Source organism: Helianthus annuus, chromosome 2 (assembly GCF_002127325.2).
Source record: "Helianthus annuus cultivar XRQ/B chromosome 2, HanXRQr2.0-SUNRISE, whole genome shotgun sequence".
Classification (NCBI taxonomy): domain Eukaryota; kingdom Viridiplantae; phylum Streptophyta; class Magnoliopsida; order Asterales; family Asteraceae; genus Helianthus; species Helianthus annuus.
The window spans coordinates 153,252,676-153,270,072 of NC_035434.2; the positions used below are offsets into that span (position 1 = coordinate 153,252,676).

Here is a 17,397-nt window from a genome sequence, read left to right on the forward strand (position 1 = left end):
CTGCATGAAATTCTATTGCATGTAAACAATCATATGTTACGAACATGACAATCACAAGCGATTTCACTCGAAATCACCATATTGAAGAGATTAGAACTTACACACGGTAAGATTAGGATAAAGATTCAAAGATGATTGAAAGGTTTAATGTTTAAGATGAATGACAATTTTCTTTTCTTCATGGTTTAATTTTACTCCCAAAACCACACATACAAGGAAAAACACTTGACACAGAGTTCTCTGAAATTAAAATACGTGACTTCATTTCTTAATATCCAAACATTAAAGTAGTTCTTGTTTAGCCTCACAACCTTTGGCTTTTTAGATTTTAGTTATCAAAAATACATTTTTAACCCTTTCAGACATTTTTAGTCCGAATTTATTGATAACTAAAATGAACAAATGTCAGACAACATATATGAGTTAAACTAGTTGTTTATCATGCGCGCGCGTTGCGGCGCGCTAAACCAAATCGTTCTATAAGAATGACAAAACATGTCAAATAACAAAAAGTAACTCAAACTAAAACGTCACGTATTTTCGGTACCGGTTCGGCACCGGTATTAACCGATTTTTACCCTCAAATACAACCCCCGCCCAAGGGGCCACGCCGAAACCCAAGTCCACCCGGGGTGGTGACTTGGGCGTTTGTACCCAACCCACGACACAACCCCCGTCCCATACCCCATATTCTAATATTTCCTAGATCTTCTTTTAAACACATAGCCGTTAGCCCCGCTCGACGCCCGGGCTGAAACCCCCACCCAAGGGGCCACGCCGAAACCCAACCCACCCGGGGTGGTGAATTGGGCATTTGTACCCAACCCACGCCACAACCCCCGCCCCATACCCCATACCCCATATTCTAATATTTCCTAAATCTTTTTTTAAACACATAGCTGTTGGCAAACGGCTAGCCCAAACGGCTACTTGTCTTGGCCAATGAGATCCAACCATGTCATTTTGATAGCCCCGCCCAACGCCCGGGCTGAAACCCCCGCCCAAGGGGCCACGCTGAAACCCAAGCTCACCCGGGGTGGTGACTTGGGCGTTTGTACTCTACCCACGACACAACCCCCGCCCCATACCACATATTCTAATATTTCCTAAATCTTTTTTTAAACACATAGTTGTTGGCAAACGGCTAGCCCAAACGGCTACTTGTGGTAGCCCCGCCCAACGCCCGGGCTGAAACCCGCGCCTAAGGGGCCACGCCGAAACCCAAGCCCACCCGGGATGGTGACTTGGACGTTTGTACCCAACCCACGTCACAACCCCGCCCCATACCCCATTTTAATTAATTGAATATACTAATAAAAAATAAACTCAATTACTGTTCATTGAGTTTATGTTTTATTAGTATATAATTACTGTTCATTGAGTTTATGTTTTATTAGTATATAATGCCATTTTAGTCCCTGTCGTTTGAGTTATTTTGCCACTTTAGTCCAAAGGTTTCATTTTTTTATCTGTGGGTCCAAAAAGGTTTCACCGTTGCCATTTTAGTCCATTGGGTTAACTTCATCCATTTTTTCTATTAACGAGAAGGGCAATTCGGTCATTTTTTATGTAATCCTGTTAATTAGAAGGGCAATTCGGCCATATAAAATGACCAAATTGCCCTTCTCGTTAACAGAAAAAATGAATAAAGTTAACACAGTGGACTAAAATGGCAACGGTGAAACCTTTTTGGACCTACAAGCGAAAAATCAAACATTTGGATTAAAATAACCTAAACCACAGAGAATAAGATGATATTTAACTCCAACATATATTGTTGCCTGGTGTTTTAAGGAATGATTCACATGTTTGTGGGCTGGACCCTTTAATTGGGCTTTTACAAATATACAAACCACATTCCATATAGAGGAGCTTACATTAGCTACAAAATTAATATACAAGCTATGTCTGATCGAGTTACTAGATGGACAGCCTCTAACAAGAAGAATGGTCTAAAAATTGCGGTGGTTATGCAAAGTTGAATTCAGGAAATGGGCCTGATAATTTTTGTTGTCGTAGTTTTCACTAAACCACCCTAACCCATTTCTTATAGCGTGCCAATCCGATGCCTCGTTTAAATATATGGGTTATGTTTAGGATACACGATTGTTAAGTGTTTTCAAGTTAGGGTTAATGTAACTGACACGGATAAACATATATATAGGGAAGGTTTTATGCAGAACACTAAATATTGCGAGAACACGCAGAACAAAATGAATCACCCATTTTTTTAATCATAAAAACCAAAAAAGTAAATGAAAATATCACAAATGTAAGATTTATTGTTTCCCACACTAGAATCTAAAATAAAATATGGCAAAATTTCGTTTTTATATAACCTACATATATGTAGATTATATGTAGGTTAAATTCCTACATGTATGTAAGCTATGTGTAGGTAAAAATATATGTTTTTTATGTAAGAAACATAAAGTTTCAAAAATGTGAACCTTAGATCCCAAAAATTAGTGATTTAGATTTATTTATTTTTTTGTTCTCGCAATAATTAGTGTTCTATAATTAAAGTCATAAAACCACACATATAAGACCACCCGTAGTGGGGCGTGTTTTTTAAAAAAATTAAAAAAAGCCCCAAAACGCCGTCCCCCCCACTACACCGGGCGTTTTTGGGCGTTATATTTGACAATTTTGCATGTTGGCGTTTTCATTAAAACGCTGAATTTAGTTTTCATTGTCTGACAATCACTTTGGTCCTCCAATCACTTTTGCCCACCCACACTTTTCAACCTGACATCCATTTGACTTTTTTTTTTTTTTTGCATTAAAAATAATATGGGCATTATAATTCTTCACCACTACACCACTTTATGCTATAATGCCCCATGCGGACTGGGATGACACGTGTCGGATAATGCCCAATGGTGGAGGCATTATAATTCTTCACCACTACACATCGTCTAACAAAGTGAAGATTATTAAAACACCATATATGTGAGGGTTTTTTTGTTTTGTTTTTTTTTTTTTTTTTGTGACAAGTTTCTAATTATCAAATGGTTGACAGTTATGTTTTATATTCGTAGCTGTATGGTGGTGTTTTTTTGTGACAAGTTTCTAATTATCGAATGATTGTGTTTTATGTTAATTATCATGTTGTGTTTTATATCCGTAGCTGTATGGTGGTGTGTTTTGAAGTTTTTTATGGACTATTAGAGATCTAATATAGTCTTTTAGTAATATTCACACTTTATTGGTGGGTTTTGAGTGTGTTTTGTGGCTGAAATTATCGTGATTTACGACTTTTTACATTTTTTAGGAGTTTGAATTGTAACCAAACTCCAACCTATACGTATATTATATATAGACTTTTTTTACGATATTTGAATTTGATGTTACTCAAATTGGTCATCTTGAAGGTTTCATGACAGAAAAATTACAATGACAGGTAAACAGCCAACCAGCTGCGTCGCAACAGTTCGACCCACCAACCCGATACAAATGACATCCCTAATTAAAATAGTTATATTTAAAATTTTCCTGATCCAAGGAAAAAAGATATCAGGCATGATCTTGAGATTTAATGATACCTTGGTTTGTATCTATAAATTCTTATTCTTGTACATTTCCTCTTCTGTTTTCTAGCCATTCAAAAGACGAAAAACAATACACGCACATACAAGACAAATATAAGAACAACCCAACCCGACCCAAACCAATCATAAGATGCCAAGTTTAGTAATATACTATCATAAACACTCTTCAATTAGCCTATAAAATACCAGTTTTGGCCCATTAGATCATCCAACAATTTTCACATATCAAGTTCACACAATGAGTAACTCCAAAAGATATGTCAGGTTGACAAACTTGCATTTTTCTTCTATACATAATTCATGTCAGTATGATGACATGATTCATAAATTTTAACATTTTGATGGTTTTTTCTAACTAGATTTGATGCTGACATGGAATCCATGGAACCGATGAACACGTCGTTGAAAAAAGACGACACGAAACTCGCGAAAAAGCTTTCACGAGTTTACTCCGAGGACTATGTGAAAACTGACCCGACGGTTCTTGATCCTCGAGGCGCAGCGATAAACCAATGGAACCATTTGTTTCTCATTGCAGCCTTGATTTCACTTGCGGTAGACCCGCTTTTCTTCTACTTGCCTGTGACCAAAGAGAACATGTGTCTTGATGAGGACATGACCCTCAAGATCACACTCACTATCATCCGTTCGATCGTCGATATCTTCTATGGGATCAAGATTTATGTGCGGTTTCGTACAGCTTACGTGGCAACTTCGTCACGTTTACTTGGGCGAGGCGTGTTGATTCTGGATTCTTCTAGTATTTCTGAGAGGTATTTGAGGGGTGAGTTTTGGCTTGATTTTTTGGCCACACTTCCTATTCCACAAGTCATGACATGGTTCCACATTGTCGATAAGACCGAAATGATGAGCACGAAAACAAGCGTGTTATACTTTATCATGATCCAGTTCTTGTTGAGGCTGTTTCTAACGTTTAGACTCGGGTCACATATATCAAAACAAGCCGGTCTTGTGGCTAATGTAGCGTGGGTCGGGGCTGCTTACAATCTATTATTGTTTATGTTGGCTTCTCATGTATGTTTTGTCCGTAACTATGCTTGAAAGTTGAAACTGCAGCCCGATATAAGACACGACTAACATTGTTGTTTAATGTCTTTTTGTTGTGAAGGTGATTGGCGCGATGTGGTATCTTTTATCGATTGAGAGGCAGGGGCTATGTTGGGTGGAAGTATGTGACATGGAAACCGAATGCAAACATCGGTATTTTGATTGTGTTAATGTGAATCTTCCTAGTCGAGAAGCATGGTTTCCAACGAGTAATGTGTCGAGTATATGTGCGAGTGCTGATAACTTCAAATATGGACTCGTTGAAGACGCTGTTATATACAGTATCGCTTCGGCTAATTTCTATAAGAAGTATGCTTATTGTCTGTGGTGGGGTCTACGAGGCTTAGGGTAACGTTAAACATACATATATAAACCTTTATTATAAGGTGAGGGCGTTCTCTACTGGCCCAACAATTTGGGCCAGTAAAACATGCCCCCACGATTTAATAATGTAAATATTTTACGAGTATTTCGGTTTTCCAGTTCAGCAGGTCAAGAACTTCAAGCGAGCCCGTTTATAGCGGAATCACACTTTTGCATACTCATTGGGATTACCGGATTGGTGCTCTTTGCTTTGCTCATTGGTAACATGCAAGTAAGCCTGGAATCTTTAATGTTTTATGGTTTAAAAGTGTAAAGTTTTGAGTTACAAACTATATGTTGTTTTATAAAAACAGCAATATCTAGAGTCAAGAACTAAACGACTCGAGGAATATCGGGTGAAGCGGATGGATACCGAGCAATGGATGCACCACAGGCATCTACCACACGAATTGAGGGAACGTGTACGCAAACATGATCTCCACAAATGGATTGCAACCCGAGGGGTTGACGAAGAAGAAATTCTTCGACCCCTTCCTCTCGGTATTAAAAGAGATATCAAACGTTATGTATGCGCCGAGCTGGTTAGAAGGGTGAGTTCTTTGATCTCTTCCTATTTTATTTGTTATGCCCAATCTTTTCCTCAATATGATTATGTGAATTCGAATAGGTTCCTTTATTTGATCAAATGGACGAACGCACTGTGGATGCAATATGTGAAAGATTAAAACCCGTGATATCAACACCAGGAACATGTCTAGTACGAGAAGGTGACCCCACAAATGAAATGTTATTTATCATGCGGGGTCACCTAGATTCTCATACTACTGGTGGGGGCCGATCTGGTTTCTTCAACCAGTGTGAGATCGGCCCAGGAGACTTTTGTGGTGAGGAACTACTAACATGGGCTTTGGACCCATGTCCAAGTGTCATCATTCCATTATCCACACGTACAGTCACCGCCATCTCTGAAGTGGAAGCTTTTGCTCTCACCAAAGAAGACTTAAGATTTGTGGCCGTACAATTTCATAAACTTCACAACAAGAAACTAAGGCACACGTTTAGAGTTCACTCCCACCAATGGCGAACTTGGGCTGCTTGTTTCATACAAGCAGCTTGGAAACGATACAAAAGGCGAAAAGAGGTTGGACTTCTTAGAGTTAAAGAGAGTCTGAGCACTCATAGCATCAACAACAAGTCGAGTAGAAAGAAACATGGTTTATCGATATTGGCAACGAGCTTAAGAAGAGGACAAGGATACAATGACGATGATGTCATTCGCAGCCCCATGCCAAAACCAAAGGATCCTGAGTTTCTAGACGATGATAGTAATTGAAGCAGGGGTTAAGTTTCACATCTTTGATCAAATAATGCAAGATTCTAAACATTTTGCAATTTCTACTGCTTAATTGAATTACTATTATTGTTTTGTAGGATAGATAGTAAATACAAGTAATTTGTATAACTAATGGGCCTTTTTTTCTAGTAGTAAACCAATTTTAATTAAAGAACCATAATTCATATTTCTGCAAGGTTAATTGAATTAATATTTATGTTTTGCAGGGTAAATAGTGAATACAAGTAATTTATATAACTAATGGGCCTTTTTAATAGCAAATAAGGAGCGATACATAATCGTTTTATGTATCAAAGTTAAAGCAAAATGTACAATGTTTGTGTGGTTTATTACTTAAAATTAGTTTTGTATTAAACATGTATCAAATAAGATATGTGGTGTATAAGTCAATTTTTTTGTTAATAATACAATTTAGAAAGTTTTAAGATTGGAATTTATGAAAGATGTGTGGGCTACCGGCTATGTGACAGATGAAACATGGCCCAAATATGTAGCAGACATGTTTTAACCAAATCATATGGTTCCTTAAAAGTTTGTTATTAAGGTTTAAACAGAAACAACCGTGTTAACCAACAACAATCCAACCAAAAGCTGTCCGACCCACATCCCTGTCCATAGGTAACATTTAAATATAAAAAAATGGAAAAATATTAAAGTTCAATATATTTACAACACATCAATAAAAGATTGATCAAACAGCTATAAAAGATATTATGGATATCTTATAAAAAAGTGTAGCTAGTGTTCTAAGATCATAACAATCCTAATGTAAAATTAATGTGGTAGCAATTCGTAACTAATAAGGTGTTACTACTTGCAAGTAGAAGCAAAGGGCTTTTGACTTAGTGGCTAGTGCCTAGTTGTATTAAGATGTGTAAAATGATGTCACACCTTAAAAGGTTGAGGATTTGAGTTTTACGGGGTGAACACTGGTTTAGAATTATAAGTAAAAAAACAACTAATGGTCAGGAGAGGTAAAAAAAAATGAATGAGCTTCTTTTGTGACTCTTTTCATTTAAATATAGTTTTATCAATTTTTATAAACTTAACTAACTTTCATATATATTTCATTCTTATTCCTTATAAAAACTCTTTTTTTAAATGTCTGATTCACTTTATGACTAACGGTGCGTTCAAACATGATATAATAATGTGTCTAACATTAATACATTATAACGTTGTGTCCAAGTCTCAGCGTCTTTTTAGTTGTTTTAATAAAATAATAATAATAATAATAATAATAATAATAATAATAATAATATTATTATTATTATTATTATTATTATTATTATTATTATTATTATTATTATTATTATTATTATTATTATTATTATTATTATTATTCCATTGGGTGGCATGATGGGCCCATTATTTGTTTGTTTTTTTTTTCTAACTTCCTTTTCATTGTTGCTTGGATTTATATTGTTGTTACCAAGCTATTTAGGTCGAGACACACAGCCATATTGGTGGTTGAAAGGTTCATTTGTTGCAATTCATTTGTCTTGGAATTTGAATGTGCGTTTGAGGAAAATACAAACTTCACAGAACATGATGATTGTTTTTAGTCATTTCATACATTTTTGTTGATGAAAATGTCATTTATGTGACACCATCAAGTTTGTTTGTCACGCTTGAATAAGTGAAACGAAGACTAAATTACAAATGTTTTATGCCTTTCGTATATAGACATGATTCTAGATCGAGCTAACCTAACCAGACCGCTCGGGTCGGGTGCTTATCAAGGATCAATGTAGGACTATGGGTTTAGTAATAGTCTTTGAAGTCATTTACTTGTCTTTTATCTCGACACCCGGTTTATGATAGTCATAAGAAGGTGTAATTAATCAAAAAATGTATTTGTAGGTAGTTTGTGTATATAGTGTTTGTATTAAGTACAAATAAGTTTTAGCATGGATAGTGTATGAAATGAAGGTGAAATCTACGCGGTGACATTTTCGTAATTACTCTAAATTATGCTAAAGTGATAAAATTATGCTACAATTTACAAGTAATGTAATTTTATTACTCTAGTACAATTTTGTTGTATAGTAATTATTTGGTAAATATTGTAATTATCGTAATTATGAAAAAGCCACCATCTCCGTTTTTCTTCATTTTGTACACTTTGCAAGCTAAATGTTATTTTTGTTGTATCCCACAATTTTAAAACACTTGTTACAATTTATTAAAACCAGTGGCAGAGCTTAAACGAAAACTCAATTGGGGCGGACTCTCAAAATCCAAATCGGTAGGGGCCAAACTCTTAAAAATTCAATATTTTACACTACAAAATAAAAGTTTTCGAAAAATTTAACACTACGAACGAAAAAACGGTGGGAGTCGGGGCACTCCCGGGCCACAAATAGACTATGCCCATGATTAAACATATTGTTAATTTTTAAACCAACTTCTGCCACGATTTTTAAACGTTCATAACTTTTTAAAAACGTTAATATTTTATTTTTAAAAATTACACCATAAATATGAGCATTATATTCTTTTTAAATTTAATATGGTACTGCTATAAAAAAAATCTATTTTTAAAATTAACATGTTTGGTAATTACTAGTGTATGTGTTTTCCACCGTATCGCGCGGACACCTCACTAGTGTGGGTGTGTGTTAACTAAACCGAAGTAGCGTTGAATGGGTGACAGGTTGGAAGGGCCCATTGTGAGACCACCCGTAGTGGGGCATTATGTGGGCATTATGCTAAAAAAAAAAAAACGTCCCCCACTCCCATTACATAGGGCATTATGGGCATTATGCTCAAAAAAAATTGCTTTGGCGTGATATATAAAACGCCTAAAGGGGATTGTGGGAGGGTTGACTGACCAATGAGATTTTTTAGGGGTTTTTTTCTTTATTTTATTTAATGCCCAATAATGCCCCATCACCATTACACCCCATTTTAGAAAACGCCAAATAATGCCACTTTGCTGACTGGACCACCATATGGCGTAAAATGCCCTAGGGTGGGGGCATTATATTCCCCTTCCACTACACATGGTCTGAGGGAATGAAGAAAATGGGTGTTTGGTTAGTTGATGGAATGATTACACAAGGAATCACATTCCCTCTAAACATCCCATGTTGCACCCCCATTTTTTTTTTCATTCCATATTTCCATTCACTCTTTCACCAACACCACATCCCACCCGCCACTATCACCCACCATCACCACCACTCACTGCCACTGCCACCACCTGTCGCCACCGCTACCACCATTATCACCACCACCCAACACCACCCAACATCGCCACTACCACCCACCCACTAGCGATACCCAGCACCATCACCACTGCTATTCACCACCAATTCGTTCATTTTCTTTTCCTGCATACCAAACAAAATAAAGTAATGATTCATTCTATTTTCACATAGTAACAAAATAAAACAAAACAAAACAATGAAATGGATATAATCTATTCCCTTGTCTATTCCACAACCCACACTAGAGAGATCCTAACATTAACACCAACCTAACTCCAGATAATAGGGTGACGCTTGAAACATTTAATTATTAATAGTAAAATGTAGATCTATGAATAATAATTTTAATATTTACACTACTTATCTTTTATAAGAATAGAACATCTACTGTTTCGAACAAAATACCAATTCAACACACTAATACCATTAGGCTACATTCTACAACCTCTTTGATCCATTAAAAACATTTTTAACCTAACCTAAATATATGATACCCTCCTATTAATATTGATTGATTTTTTTTAGAGAACGGTTAATTTGCATCTAACTTGACTTTTGTTAAAATAATATTATAAAGTTGAAAACATACGCATGCAATAATATTATAAAGTTGAAAACATATTTTGGTGTTTGAAGAAGCAATTTATAATGTTCTAATCCACCAATGAATGTTGGAATATATTGGTTTTGACGTGACAAATAAAAGTAACCTAAGGGTATGTAAGTCAATTGCTTCGATGGTGAGGGAATAATTTTTTTTTAACTGCCAACAAATCAATTCCGAGCATTCTCAGGGCACCCACTAGACAAACGGAGTACTCCGAGAGTAACCCGAGTGGTCCACCACCAATTCCGGGGAAAACCCGGTAACCCACCGCCCGTAGGCACGACGGTAAATTACCAGTAAAACCCATTTGGCTTAAGGATCGAACCCATGTTTCCCTGGGTCTCCTATCACTGCCCACCAGTGCCTCACTCCTTTTTTGCACTAAATGGGAATTGAACTTCAGTCTTCAAAGAAGAACTCAAGTCCTCTTACCACTTGAGCACTGAGCGTATAATTAATAGATTTAAGGGGCTGTTTGTTAACTTCTGAATGAATAAGTACTGAACCAGTAAGATTTCAGAATCATTAAGAGTCAGTATAATGCTTAAATATTTAGAAACAAATGTCTGACCGATTCAGATAAGAGGTCTTAACCATTGAGACTCGGTATAATGCTTAACTATTCACATGCAAATGTTTTAGTCAGTCAGACATCTGCTCGTGAAACAAACAGTCTAACCATTAAGTGTTGAACCAGCAAAGAGGTTTGAACCATTAAGAGCTAAACAAATAACCCCACTTTTGTTTTATTAGTTATATATTTCTATTACCGGACTTCTAATAATTAACATGTACGAGTTGATGGGACCCTTTTTGATTTTTGGAAATTTGTGTAACTTATAGTTATATATTCATTATATGATAATCTTAATTTCTTGGACAAAATTTATGCAAGTTGTTTTCATTATTTACATATGGGAAGATCCTAATTTTATCACCAAAGTTGTGTCATGTTTTCAAGGATTTTTATTTTTATTTTAACAAAACCTATTAGAAAATTGAGATTTTTAAGGGGAAATTTGACAACTTCTAATTTTTTTTTTTTTTTTTTTTTTTGGGAGAGGGCCTGACAAATAACAAGGCATACGTTTAACCCACCCCAATGACAATTCTTATTAATTTTCCATGTTTAACCACTTTTGTTTGTATCTCTGAGTAAAGAACCGATACGAAAATTTTTCTGGTAAGCTGCAACGACTCTCTCTCACTTCTGGTTATGAGCTTAAAAGAGGAGGAAGATGATGACTTCAAAATATTCGAATAATCAGTTGTTAGGTCTTGACCTCTTGTGACCCTTTCATTTAACCGGAAGCAAATCTACCATATAGCATTAATGGTATTAAAAAATATTAACCAACTGGGGTAGCCCAGTTGGCCACCGACACCCACCTCTTCCCAGAGGTACCGGGTTCGAGTCTTGGGAGTGGCATATGTCGCCCAGGGTAAGAACTTGGTATGGGGAAGTCACCGCGGAGCTAGCTTGGTCGGGTAGCGGCTCCCGGAGTGAGATCACTCCGGCGGTTGGGAGGACCGTGCACTACCCCCCCCCCCCCGGTATTAAAAAATATTTTCAGGTTTTTTACCTTGATTGTTAGTAATAGTATTAAAAAATAGGTGGTAAGTGTTTAAAAACTAAACTTAACAAAATTTATAATTGTCACATGAATGTTTATTTTCTTAAATACATATCTTGACAATTCTATATGTTAACAAATCACATTATGTTGTAAAACAATGGTCTATTAGTTACTAATATATAAGCATGGTTGTAAAAGTCCCTCCTAGGCTTCGAGTACTCGCTACAAGGTAGGCTGCCGAGGCACGAGTACTGGTCTCCCAGGCGAATTACTCCCCGAGTAATCTCCGCCTAAGCCGAGTACTTCCCGAGTACTCCCGAATCTGACTAGGGAGCGCCTAGCGACTTTTGCAACCATGTATATAAGTATATAAACATGAGAACAAAACTATAAAATCATGCAGAGAATAGAACATGAAGAATTCTTATTCATTAATCAATCTTCACCATATACAAATGCCTCTATATATTTAGGCATATAATTAATACAAAAGAAAATGAAGAGATATGAGTTATGTATGTGGAGAGTCACCATATAAATGACTCATTCATAACACTCCCCCTTGACTATCCACATACTTTTAATACGCTTGGTGATACTGCCTCGTTAAAAACCTTGCTAGGAAAACCCAGTGGGACAAAACCTCAGCTAAGGGAAAAAGAGTGCAACACGTATTTTCTTATTCTGATACTTTTGGATCAGGTATGTTGTCTCGTTAAAAACCTTACTAAGAAAACCCAATGGGACAAAACTTAGTTAAGGGAAAAAGAGTGCAACTAAAAAAAATCTCCCCCTCATTATAATATATATCCTTTAAGTAACATGTGTCCATCTTCCTCGAATGTTACTCAAAACTTTTGTAGAATAATTTGTTGTTTGATGCCTTGAAGTGCAATACTTTATATTGAGTAATGTTGTAAAATCTTCTTGTGAGACTTCTAGTGCTTCCTCTTGCAAACAAATACCATAAGATCCACTACTATGTTGTGTTACATTCTTTACATCTACAAGACTAACGAAACTAGATTTCATAGGTTAGTAAAATATAAACACATATTATTCTTACCTTTAGGGTATCGACATATCTGCTTTACCATTCAAATGTCTCCTCATTGTACATGTGCTATATCATGTTGATAAATTCAAATAAGAAAAACATTTTATGCATAGATAGAAAGAAATATTAATGCACAATTGCACTTTAGCCATGACACCTTTGGAATGAGAATCCCTACTTTGGTAGGAGATGATAATAGCCATTTCTTATAAAAAATGACTTAACAACCTTTAACATACTTTAAGGTTCAACTATGTCCATACTAAAATATCCAAACATCATCTTCTAGATGTACTTGAGGGATTAGTAAAATATGATTACATATATACTCGAACTGCAGTTTGAGTAATAATTAGACCGTGCCAAGGTCATTCAAAAATTCTAAAAGCTCGACAATTTCTCTCAATGATGCCTAGAATCGTTACTGTAAATTGCGATTATAGTGAATTTTTAAAAGTAGAATGTTCATAGAACATGGCTAATTTAATTAAACTTATATCCCTCTTTATGTGAATATCTCGAGTTGTACAACACTCGACCCAACTATTTTAGTCCATACGTATTTTGTCAACTTCATATAATACGTTCTTGCGGTTTTTACATCATTAATGCTTCTAGCATTATCAATCCATGAGGGAATTCTTTCTATCTTATCCAAATATGCATGTGCTTTCACTCTTAGAAGTTTTGCTATATAAACGTGCCCTTTTAACACATAGATATATCTATATCATATGCAAAAATATCAAGAACACTTGCTTTTATCTCCAAAATTCATATTGTACCATGTTTGTACATAGTGTACATTGAGATGCCATAATAACCAGGTACACATTTTCTATGTATGTTTATTGGAGTATTGGTGCACTATAATTACATCCATAAGGTGTTTCAATTAACCTCTTAAGCACTTAAATGCTTTAGGATACTCATGGGGAGTTCCAATTATATTCAATTCAATAACATATACAACATGTATATGTATTCAGATCTGAATTTATATAATAATCATAATATTCTCGATAACTTATTTTATATGACTTAGTATCAAGTGATACATAACTTTCATAAGACGCGTGTCAATTCTCTTTTATATATTACCAGACTAATAAGATATTGGAAAGTCAGTGCATCCACCACTGAAGAATACGTTTTCTCATAATCAATCATAGGTATTTGTGAAAATTCTTGTGCCATCAATTTTGACTTATATCACTTAATTTGATTTTCACATGATTCGCGTAAAGACACTTTTGTATCCAACATATTTTACAACTTCAGTTGTATGGACTGTTGGTCCAGAAAATTTCCATTTCATTAGAGAACTAAACTCTGCCTTATTTGCGTCTTTCTATTTTGGCCAATCATTTCTTAATATTCATTCATAGGCAGATCTTAAATCTTGATCCTCATCATTTAATCATTTTAAGCGCTACAATATATACAAAAGTATAACGACGTCGATTTTTATTTCGATTCCATACATATCTTAGACATGATACAACTTAGCGAGATCTCTTTATTTTCAGGTACCTGAGGTTCTTCTTGAACCATCATGTCTATTGTCCCTTCAGGGGATCTTATTACTATAACCTCGACTTGACCATCTTAATTACTTGCTCCAATTTTCGAGGAATTTTATTGTTGGAATCAGCTAGTCTACCACGCTATAGGCGTGCAATAGACTCATTACAAAAATATGTGGTTGTCCTCTTGGGACACAAAGATAACTGGAGCATAAGCAGTTGTTTATCTGACTTATTTGGTCACTCTATTTAGGTTAGTGAACTTGTCTGGTAATTTGTTCTTTAATATTGGTAAATGAATTATACTTTAAACTTCTAGTTCATAGTTTATAGTCTGAGGATCAAGATGACATGATAATTCATTTTACTTTTCACTTTCCAACTGCTTGTTATCTCCCCCTAGTCTTGGGAACATTCATTCACTAAAGTGAAAACCAATGAGCCATAAACGAATTTCTCACTAATGGCTTTAAGTATTTAATCATAGACGATTATTTATACCCAACATATTCTCAAACTTTTTAGAAGTCCCATCTTTGTGCGGTGTGGTGGATGAGTTTCAATATATGTCGCACAATCAAAATCTTTGATGAGACATCTTTGGTTCCTGACCAAAAACCAACTGTATGAGGAGAACTATCACTTATTGGCTTGATGTGAATCGATGGTACTATATATAAAATTACATATACCTAAATGAACTTTTGCTCCTCTCATGATCATTGGCTTTGTAACCAATAGTAGACGTTTAGTGATTATCTCAACAATAGCACTTATTCCAATGATTGTTAATAATTTGTGAATCAAATTCATTATTATCAAATAAATATATTAATCTGGATTAATATGCTTGCTGTCACGTTAGCTAAGCCACAATCACACAAGCTTCAGGTTGTGGATTTGATAACCATTTAGACGATGCATCGATTTTCAAATACTAAATGGTATCATGTTTATATATTTATTTCCGTTATCATTTCCAGAATATTTGGGGATTCACACCCTACTTTTGTTGATCAGTACTTAACTTCACTTGAGAGCAAACATGACATGTATAATTATCAAGATAATCTTCTGGTTCTTCGATACTTTTCACATCATCATTAATGACTCGGTGTGGTCTAACCGGTCATGTCAACTAACTAAATACTTATGATCCATAAACCTTTGGATTATGATCGCATATGTATTACTTGCACGTATGTAATACAAAATGTAAGATACAAGAGAATGTATTATAACTTCAAAGTTTAAACCATCATGTTATATGGTCATTCCTTAGTTTGCCACTTTTGGTGGTCGATCTCATTATAACTATTGTTACAATTCTAATAGTCGATCTCATCATGACTATCATTTCAATTATTGTAGTCGATCTCATTATAATTTCTAATGGTTGATCTCATTATCAACATGACCATCATTGTATTTTTCTCAATGATCACAATGATCAATATATATTCATTTCATGGATCAAAGTAAAACCAAACAATTTTCACGGTTTCCATTATTTACTCGGACATATAAATCTAAATTCATTTAGAACCTTTTGTTTCTTTTTAATGATATTGCTACCTTAGGATCATATTTGAGGTTTGACAAACAAAGTTTGTTTTATCCGATTTTCCCTTATAAATAAACTTCTCTTTGTTGTCCGAGTCATATAATATTATCGGTCTAACATCTCACGACCATTTAAAACTTGATAATGAGATACATGGAGTATGACACTTTGGGTGTCAAATCTACGCATATTTCTCCACTTTCATGAGAGTGACAATAAACCATGATCTGGTTTGATTGTTCCATTCAGTATTATCGATGCAAAGAAATGATAGCAACAAGATATAGATAGCAACAAATCATTCAATACATGATCTCATAGCATGTCATCATATAAAACAACTTATAATAGGCCTTTATGAAATAAGAAACCTTTTCATCACTAATAAGCAAACGTATATAATTTATGTAATAACTTATCATGGTATAACCAATCACAAAGATATGATATAACCAATCACAAAGATATCTTATATATATTCGTTACTTACTTTGAAACTTAAACATATATCTCTTTCAAGTTCTCAAATCATTTATTATTTGAAAATTGGAATATTGATGAACTACATAGCGTACTCAATTTTTTCTTCTCAAATATTGATATTAAAAAAAAAAACTAATGACATCAAATAAACAATCTATATATTGCACATATGAATCATATAGCAATGATCATTATTTTATACAAGCAATAATAATAGCTAATCAAAAATTAAATTATTTAACATTATGACATAGCCTAATGAATGTATGAGAAATACCGACATCACTAGAAAGGGTCTCTCTAATAACAAATAATGATATCTAGCAATAGGAATCAATTACATGAATTTCTTATATGCAAAATTTGTTATAAATGCTAGTATAACCCTAGTATAAATACCAAATGTTATTTTTATAATCATGCTATAACAATAATAATACATTGCATTATAGATTGTATACTTTATTTAAAACTAAATCACGTGATGTTTCCAATGAGCACTACACACATAACTCATTTATATCTAATTGTGTAAAAGTCCTTTGGCATGCTATATATTAACAATGACTAATGAAAACAATTAATTACGATCCACATTATAACTCATTTATATCTAATTGTGTAAAAGTCCTTTGGCATGCTATATATTAACATTGACTAATGAAAACAATTAATTACGATCCACATTAATATTTTATCTTTTTTACGGTCAACAAGCAAATAATTTCAGTCAAAGGAATAAAAAGAACTTCACTTGGGGTTTAATAGAAAAACTGTATATATTATGTCCTTGATTGAGTAGTAAAACTTTATGATAAGACTAGTAAAACTTTATGAGATAAGATGTTCTTTTCGATCAAAAAAAAGCATAAAACTTTTTTTTAAATAAATTATCATGGTATAATTAATTATGGTGTAACAAAAAAAATATCTCACGTATACATCTCTGTCATGTTAATTTGAAACTATGATTTTAACATATCATCATTTGTTTACTAGTAAATAAGCCCACCTTTTTTTTTACTTTCTACAATAATAAATTATGTAGTTCCATATAATCGTAAAAGTATCACA

The 17,397-nt window shown here is 34.4% G+C and overlaps 1 protein-coding gene across 1 annotated transcript; it reads left to right on the forward strand.

Annotated features, from left to right (window-relative positions):
- Window positions 1–3,789: 3,789 nt before the first annotated feature.
- On the forward strand, window positions 3,790–6,367 carry LOC110898611 (protein CNGC15b). Its single transcript, XM_022145419.2, has 6 exons — window positions 3,790–3,815; window positions 3,911–4,586; window positions 4,681–4,967; window positions 5,103–5,214; window positions 5,297–5,533; window positions 5,611–6,367. Exons 1-6 carry the CDS (start codon window positions 3,790–3,792, stop codon window positions 6,274–6,276), a joined length of 2,004 nt encoding a protein of 667 aa, XP_022001111.1. The 3' UTR covers window positions 6,277–6,367.
- Window positions 6,368–17,397: the final 11,030 nt, after the last annotated feature.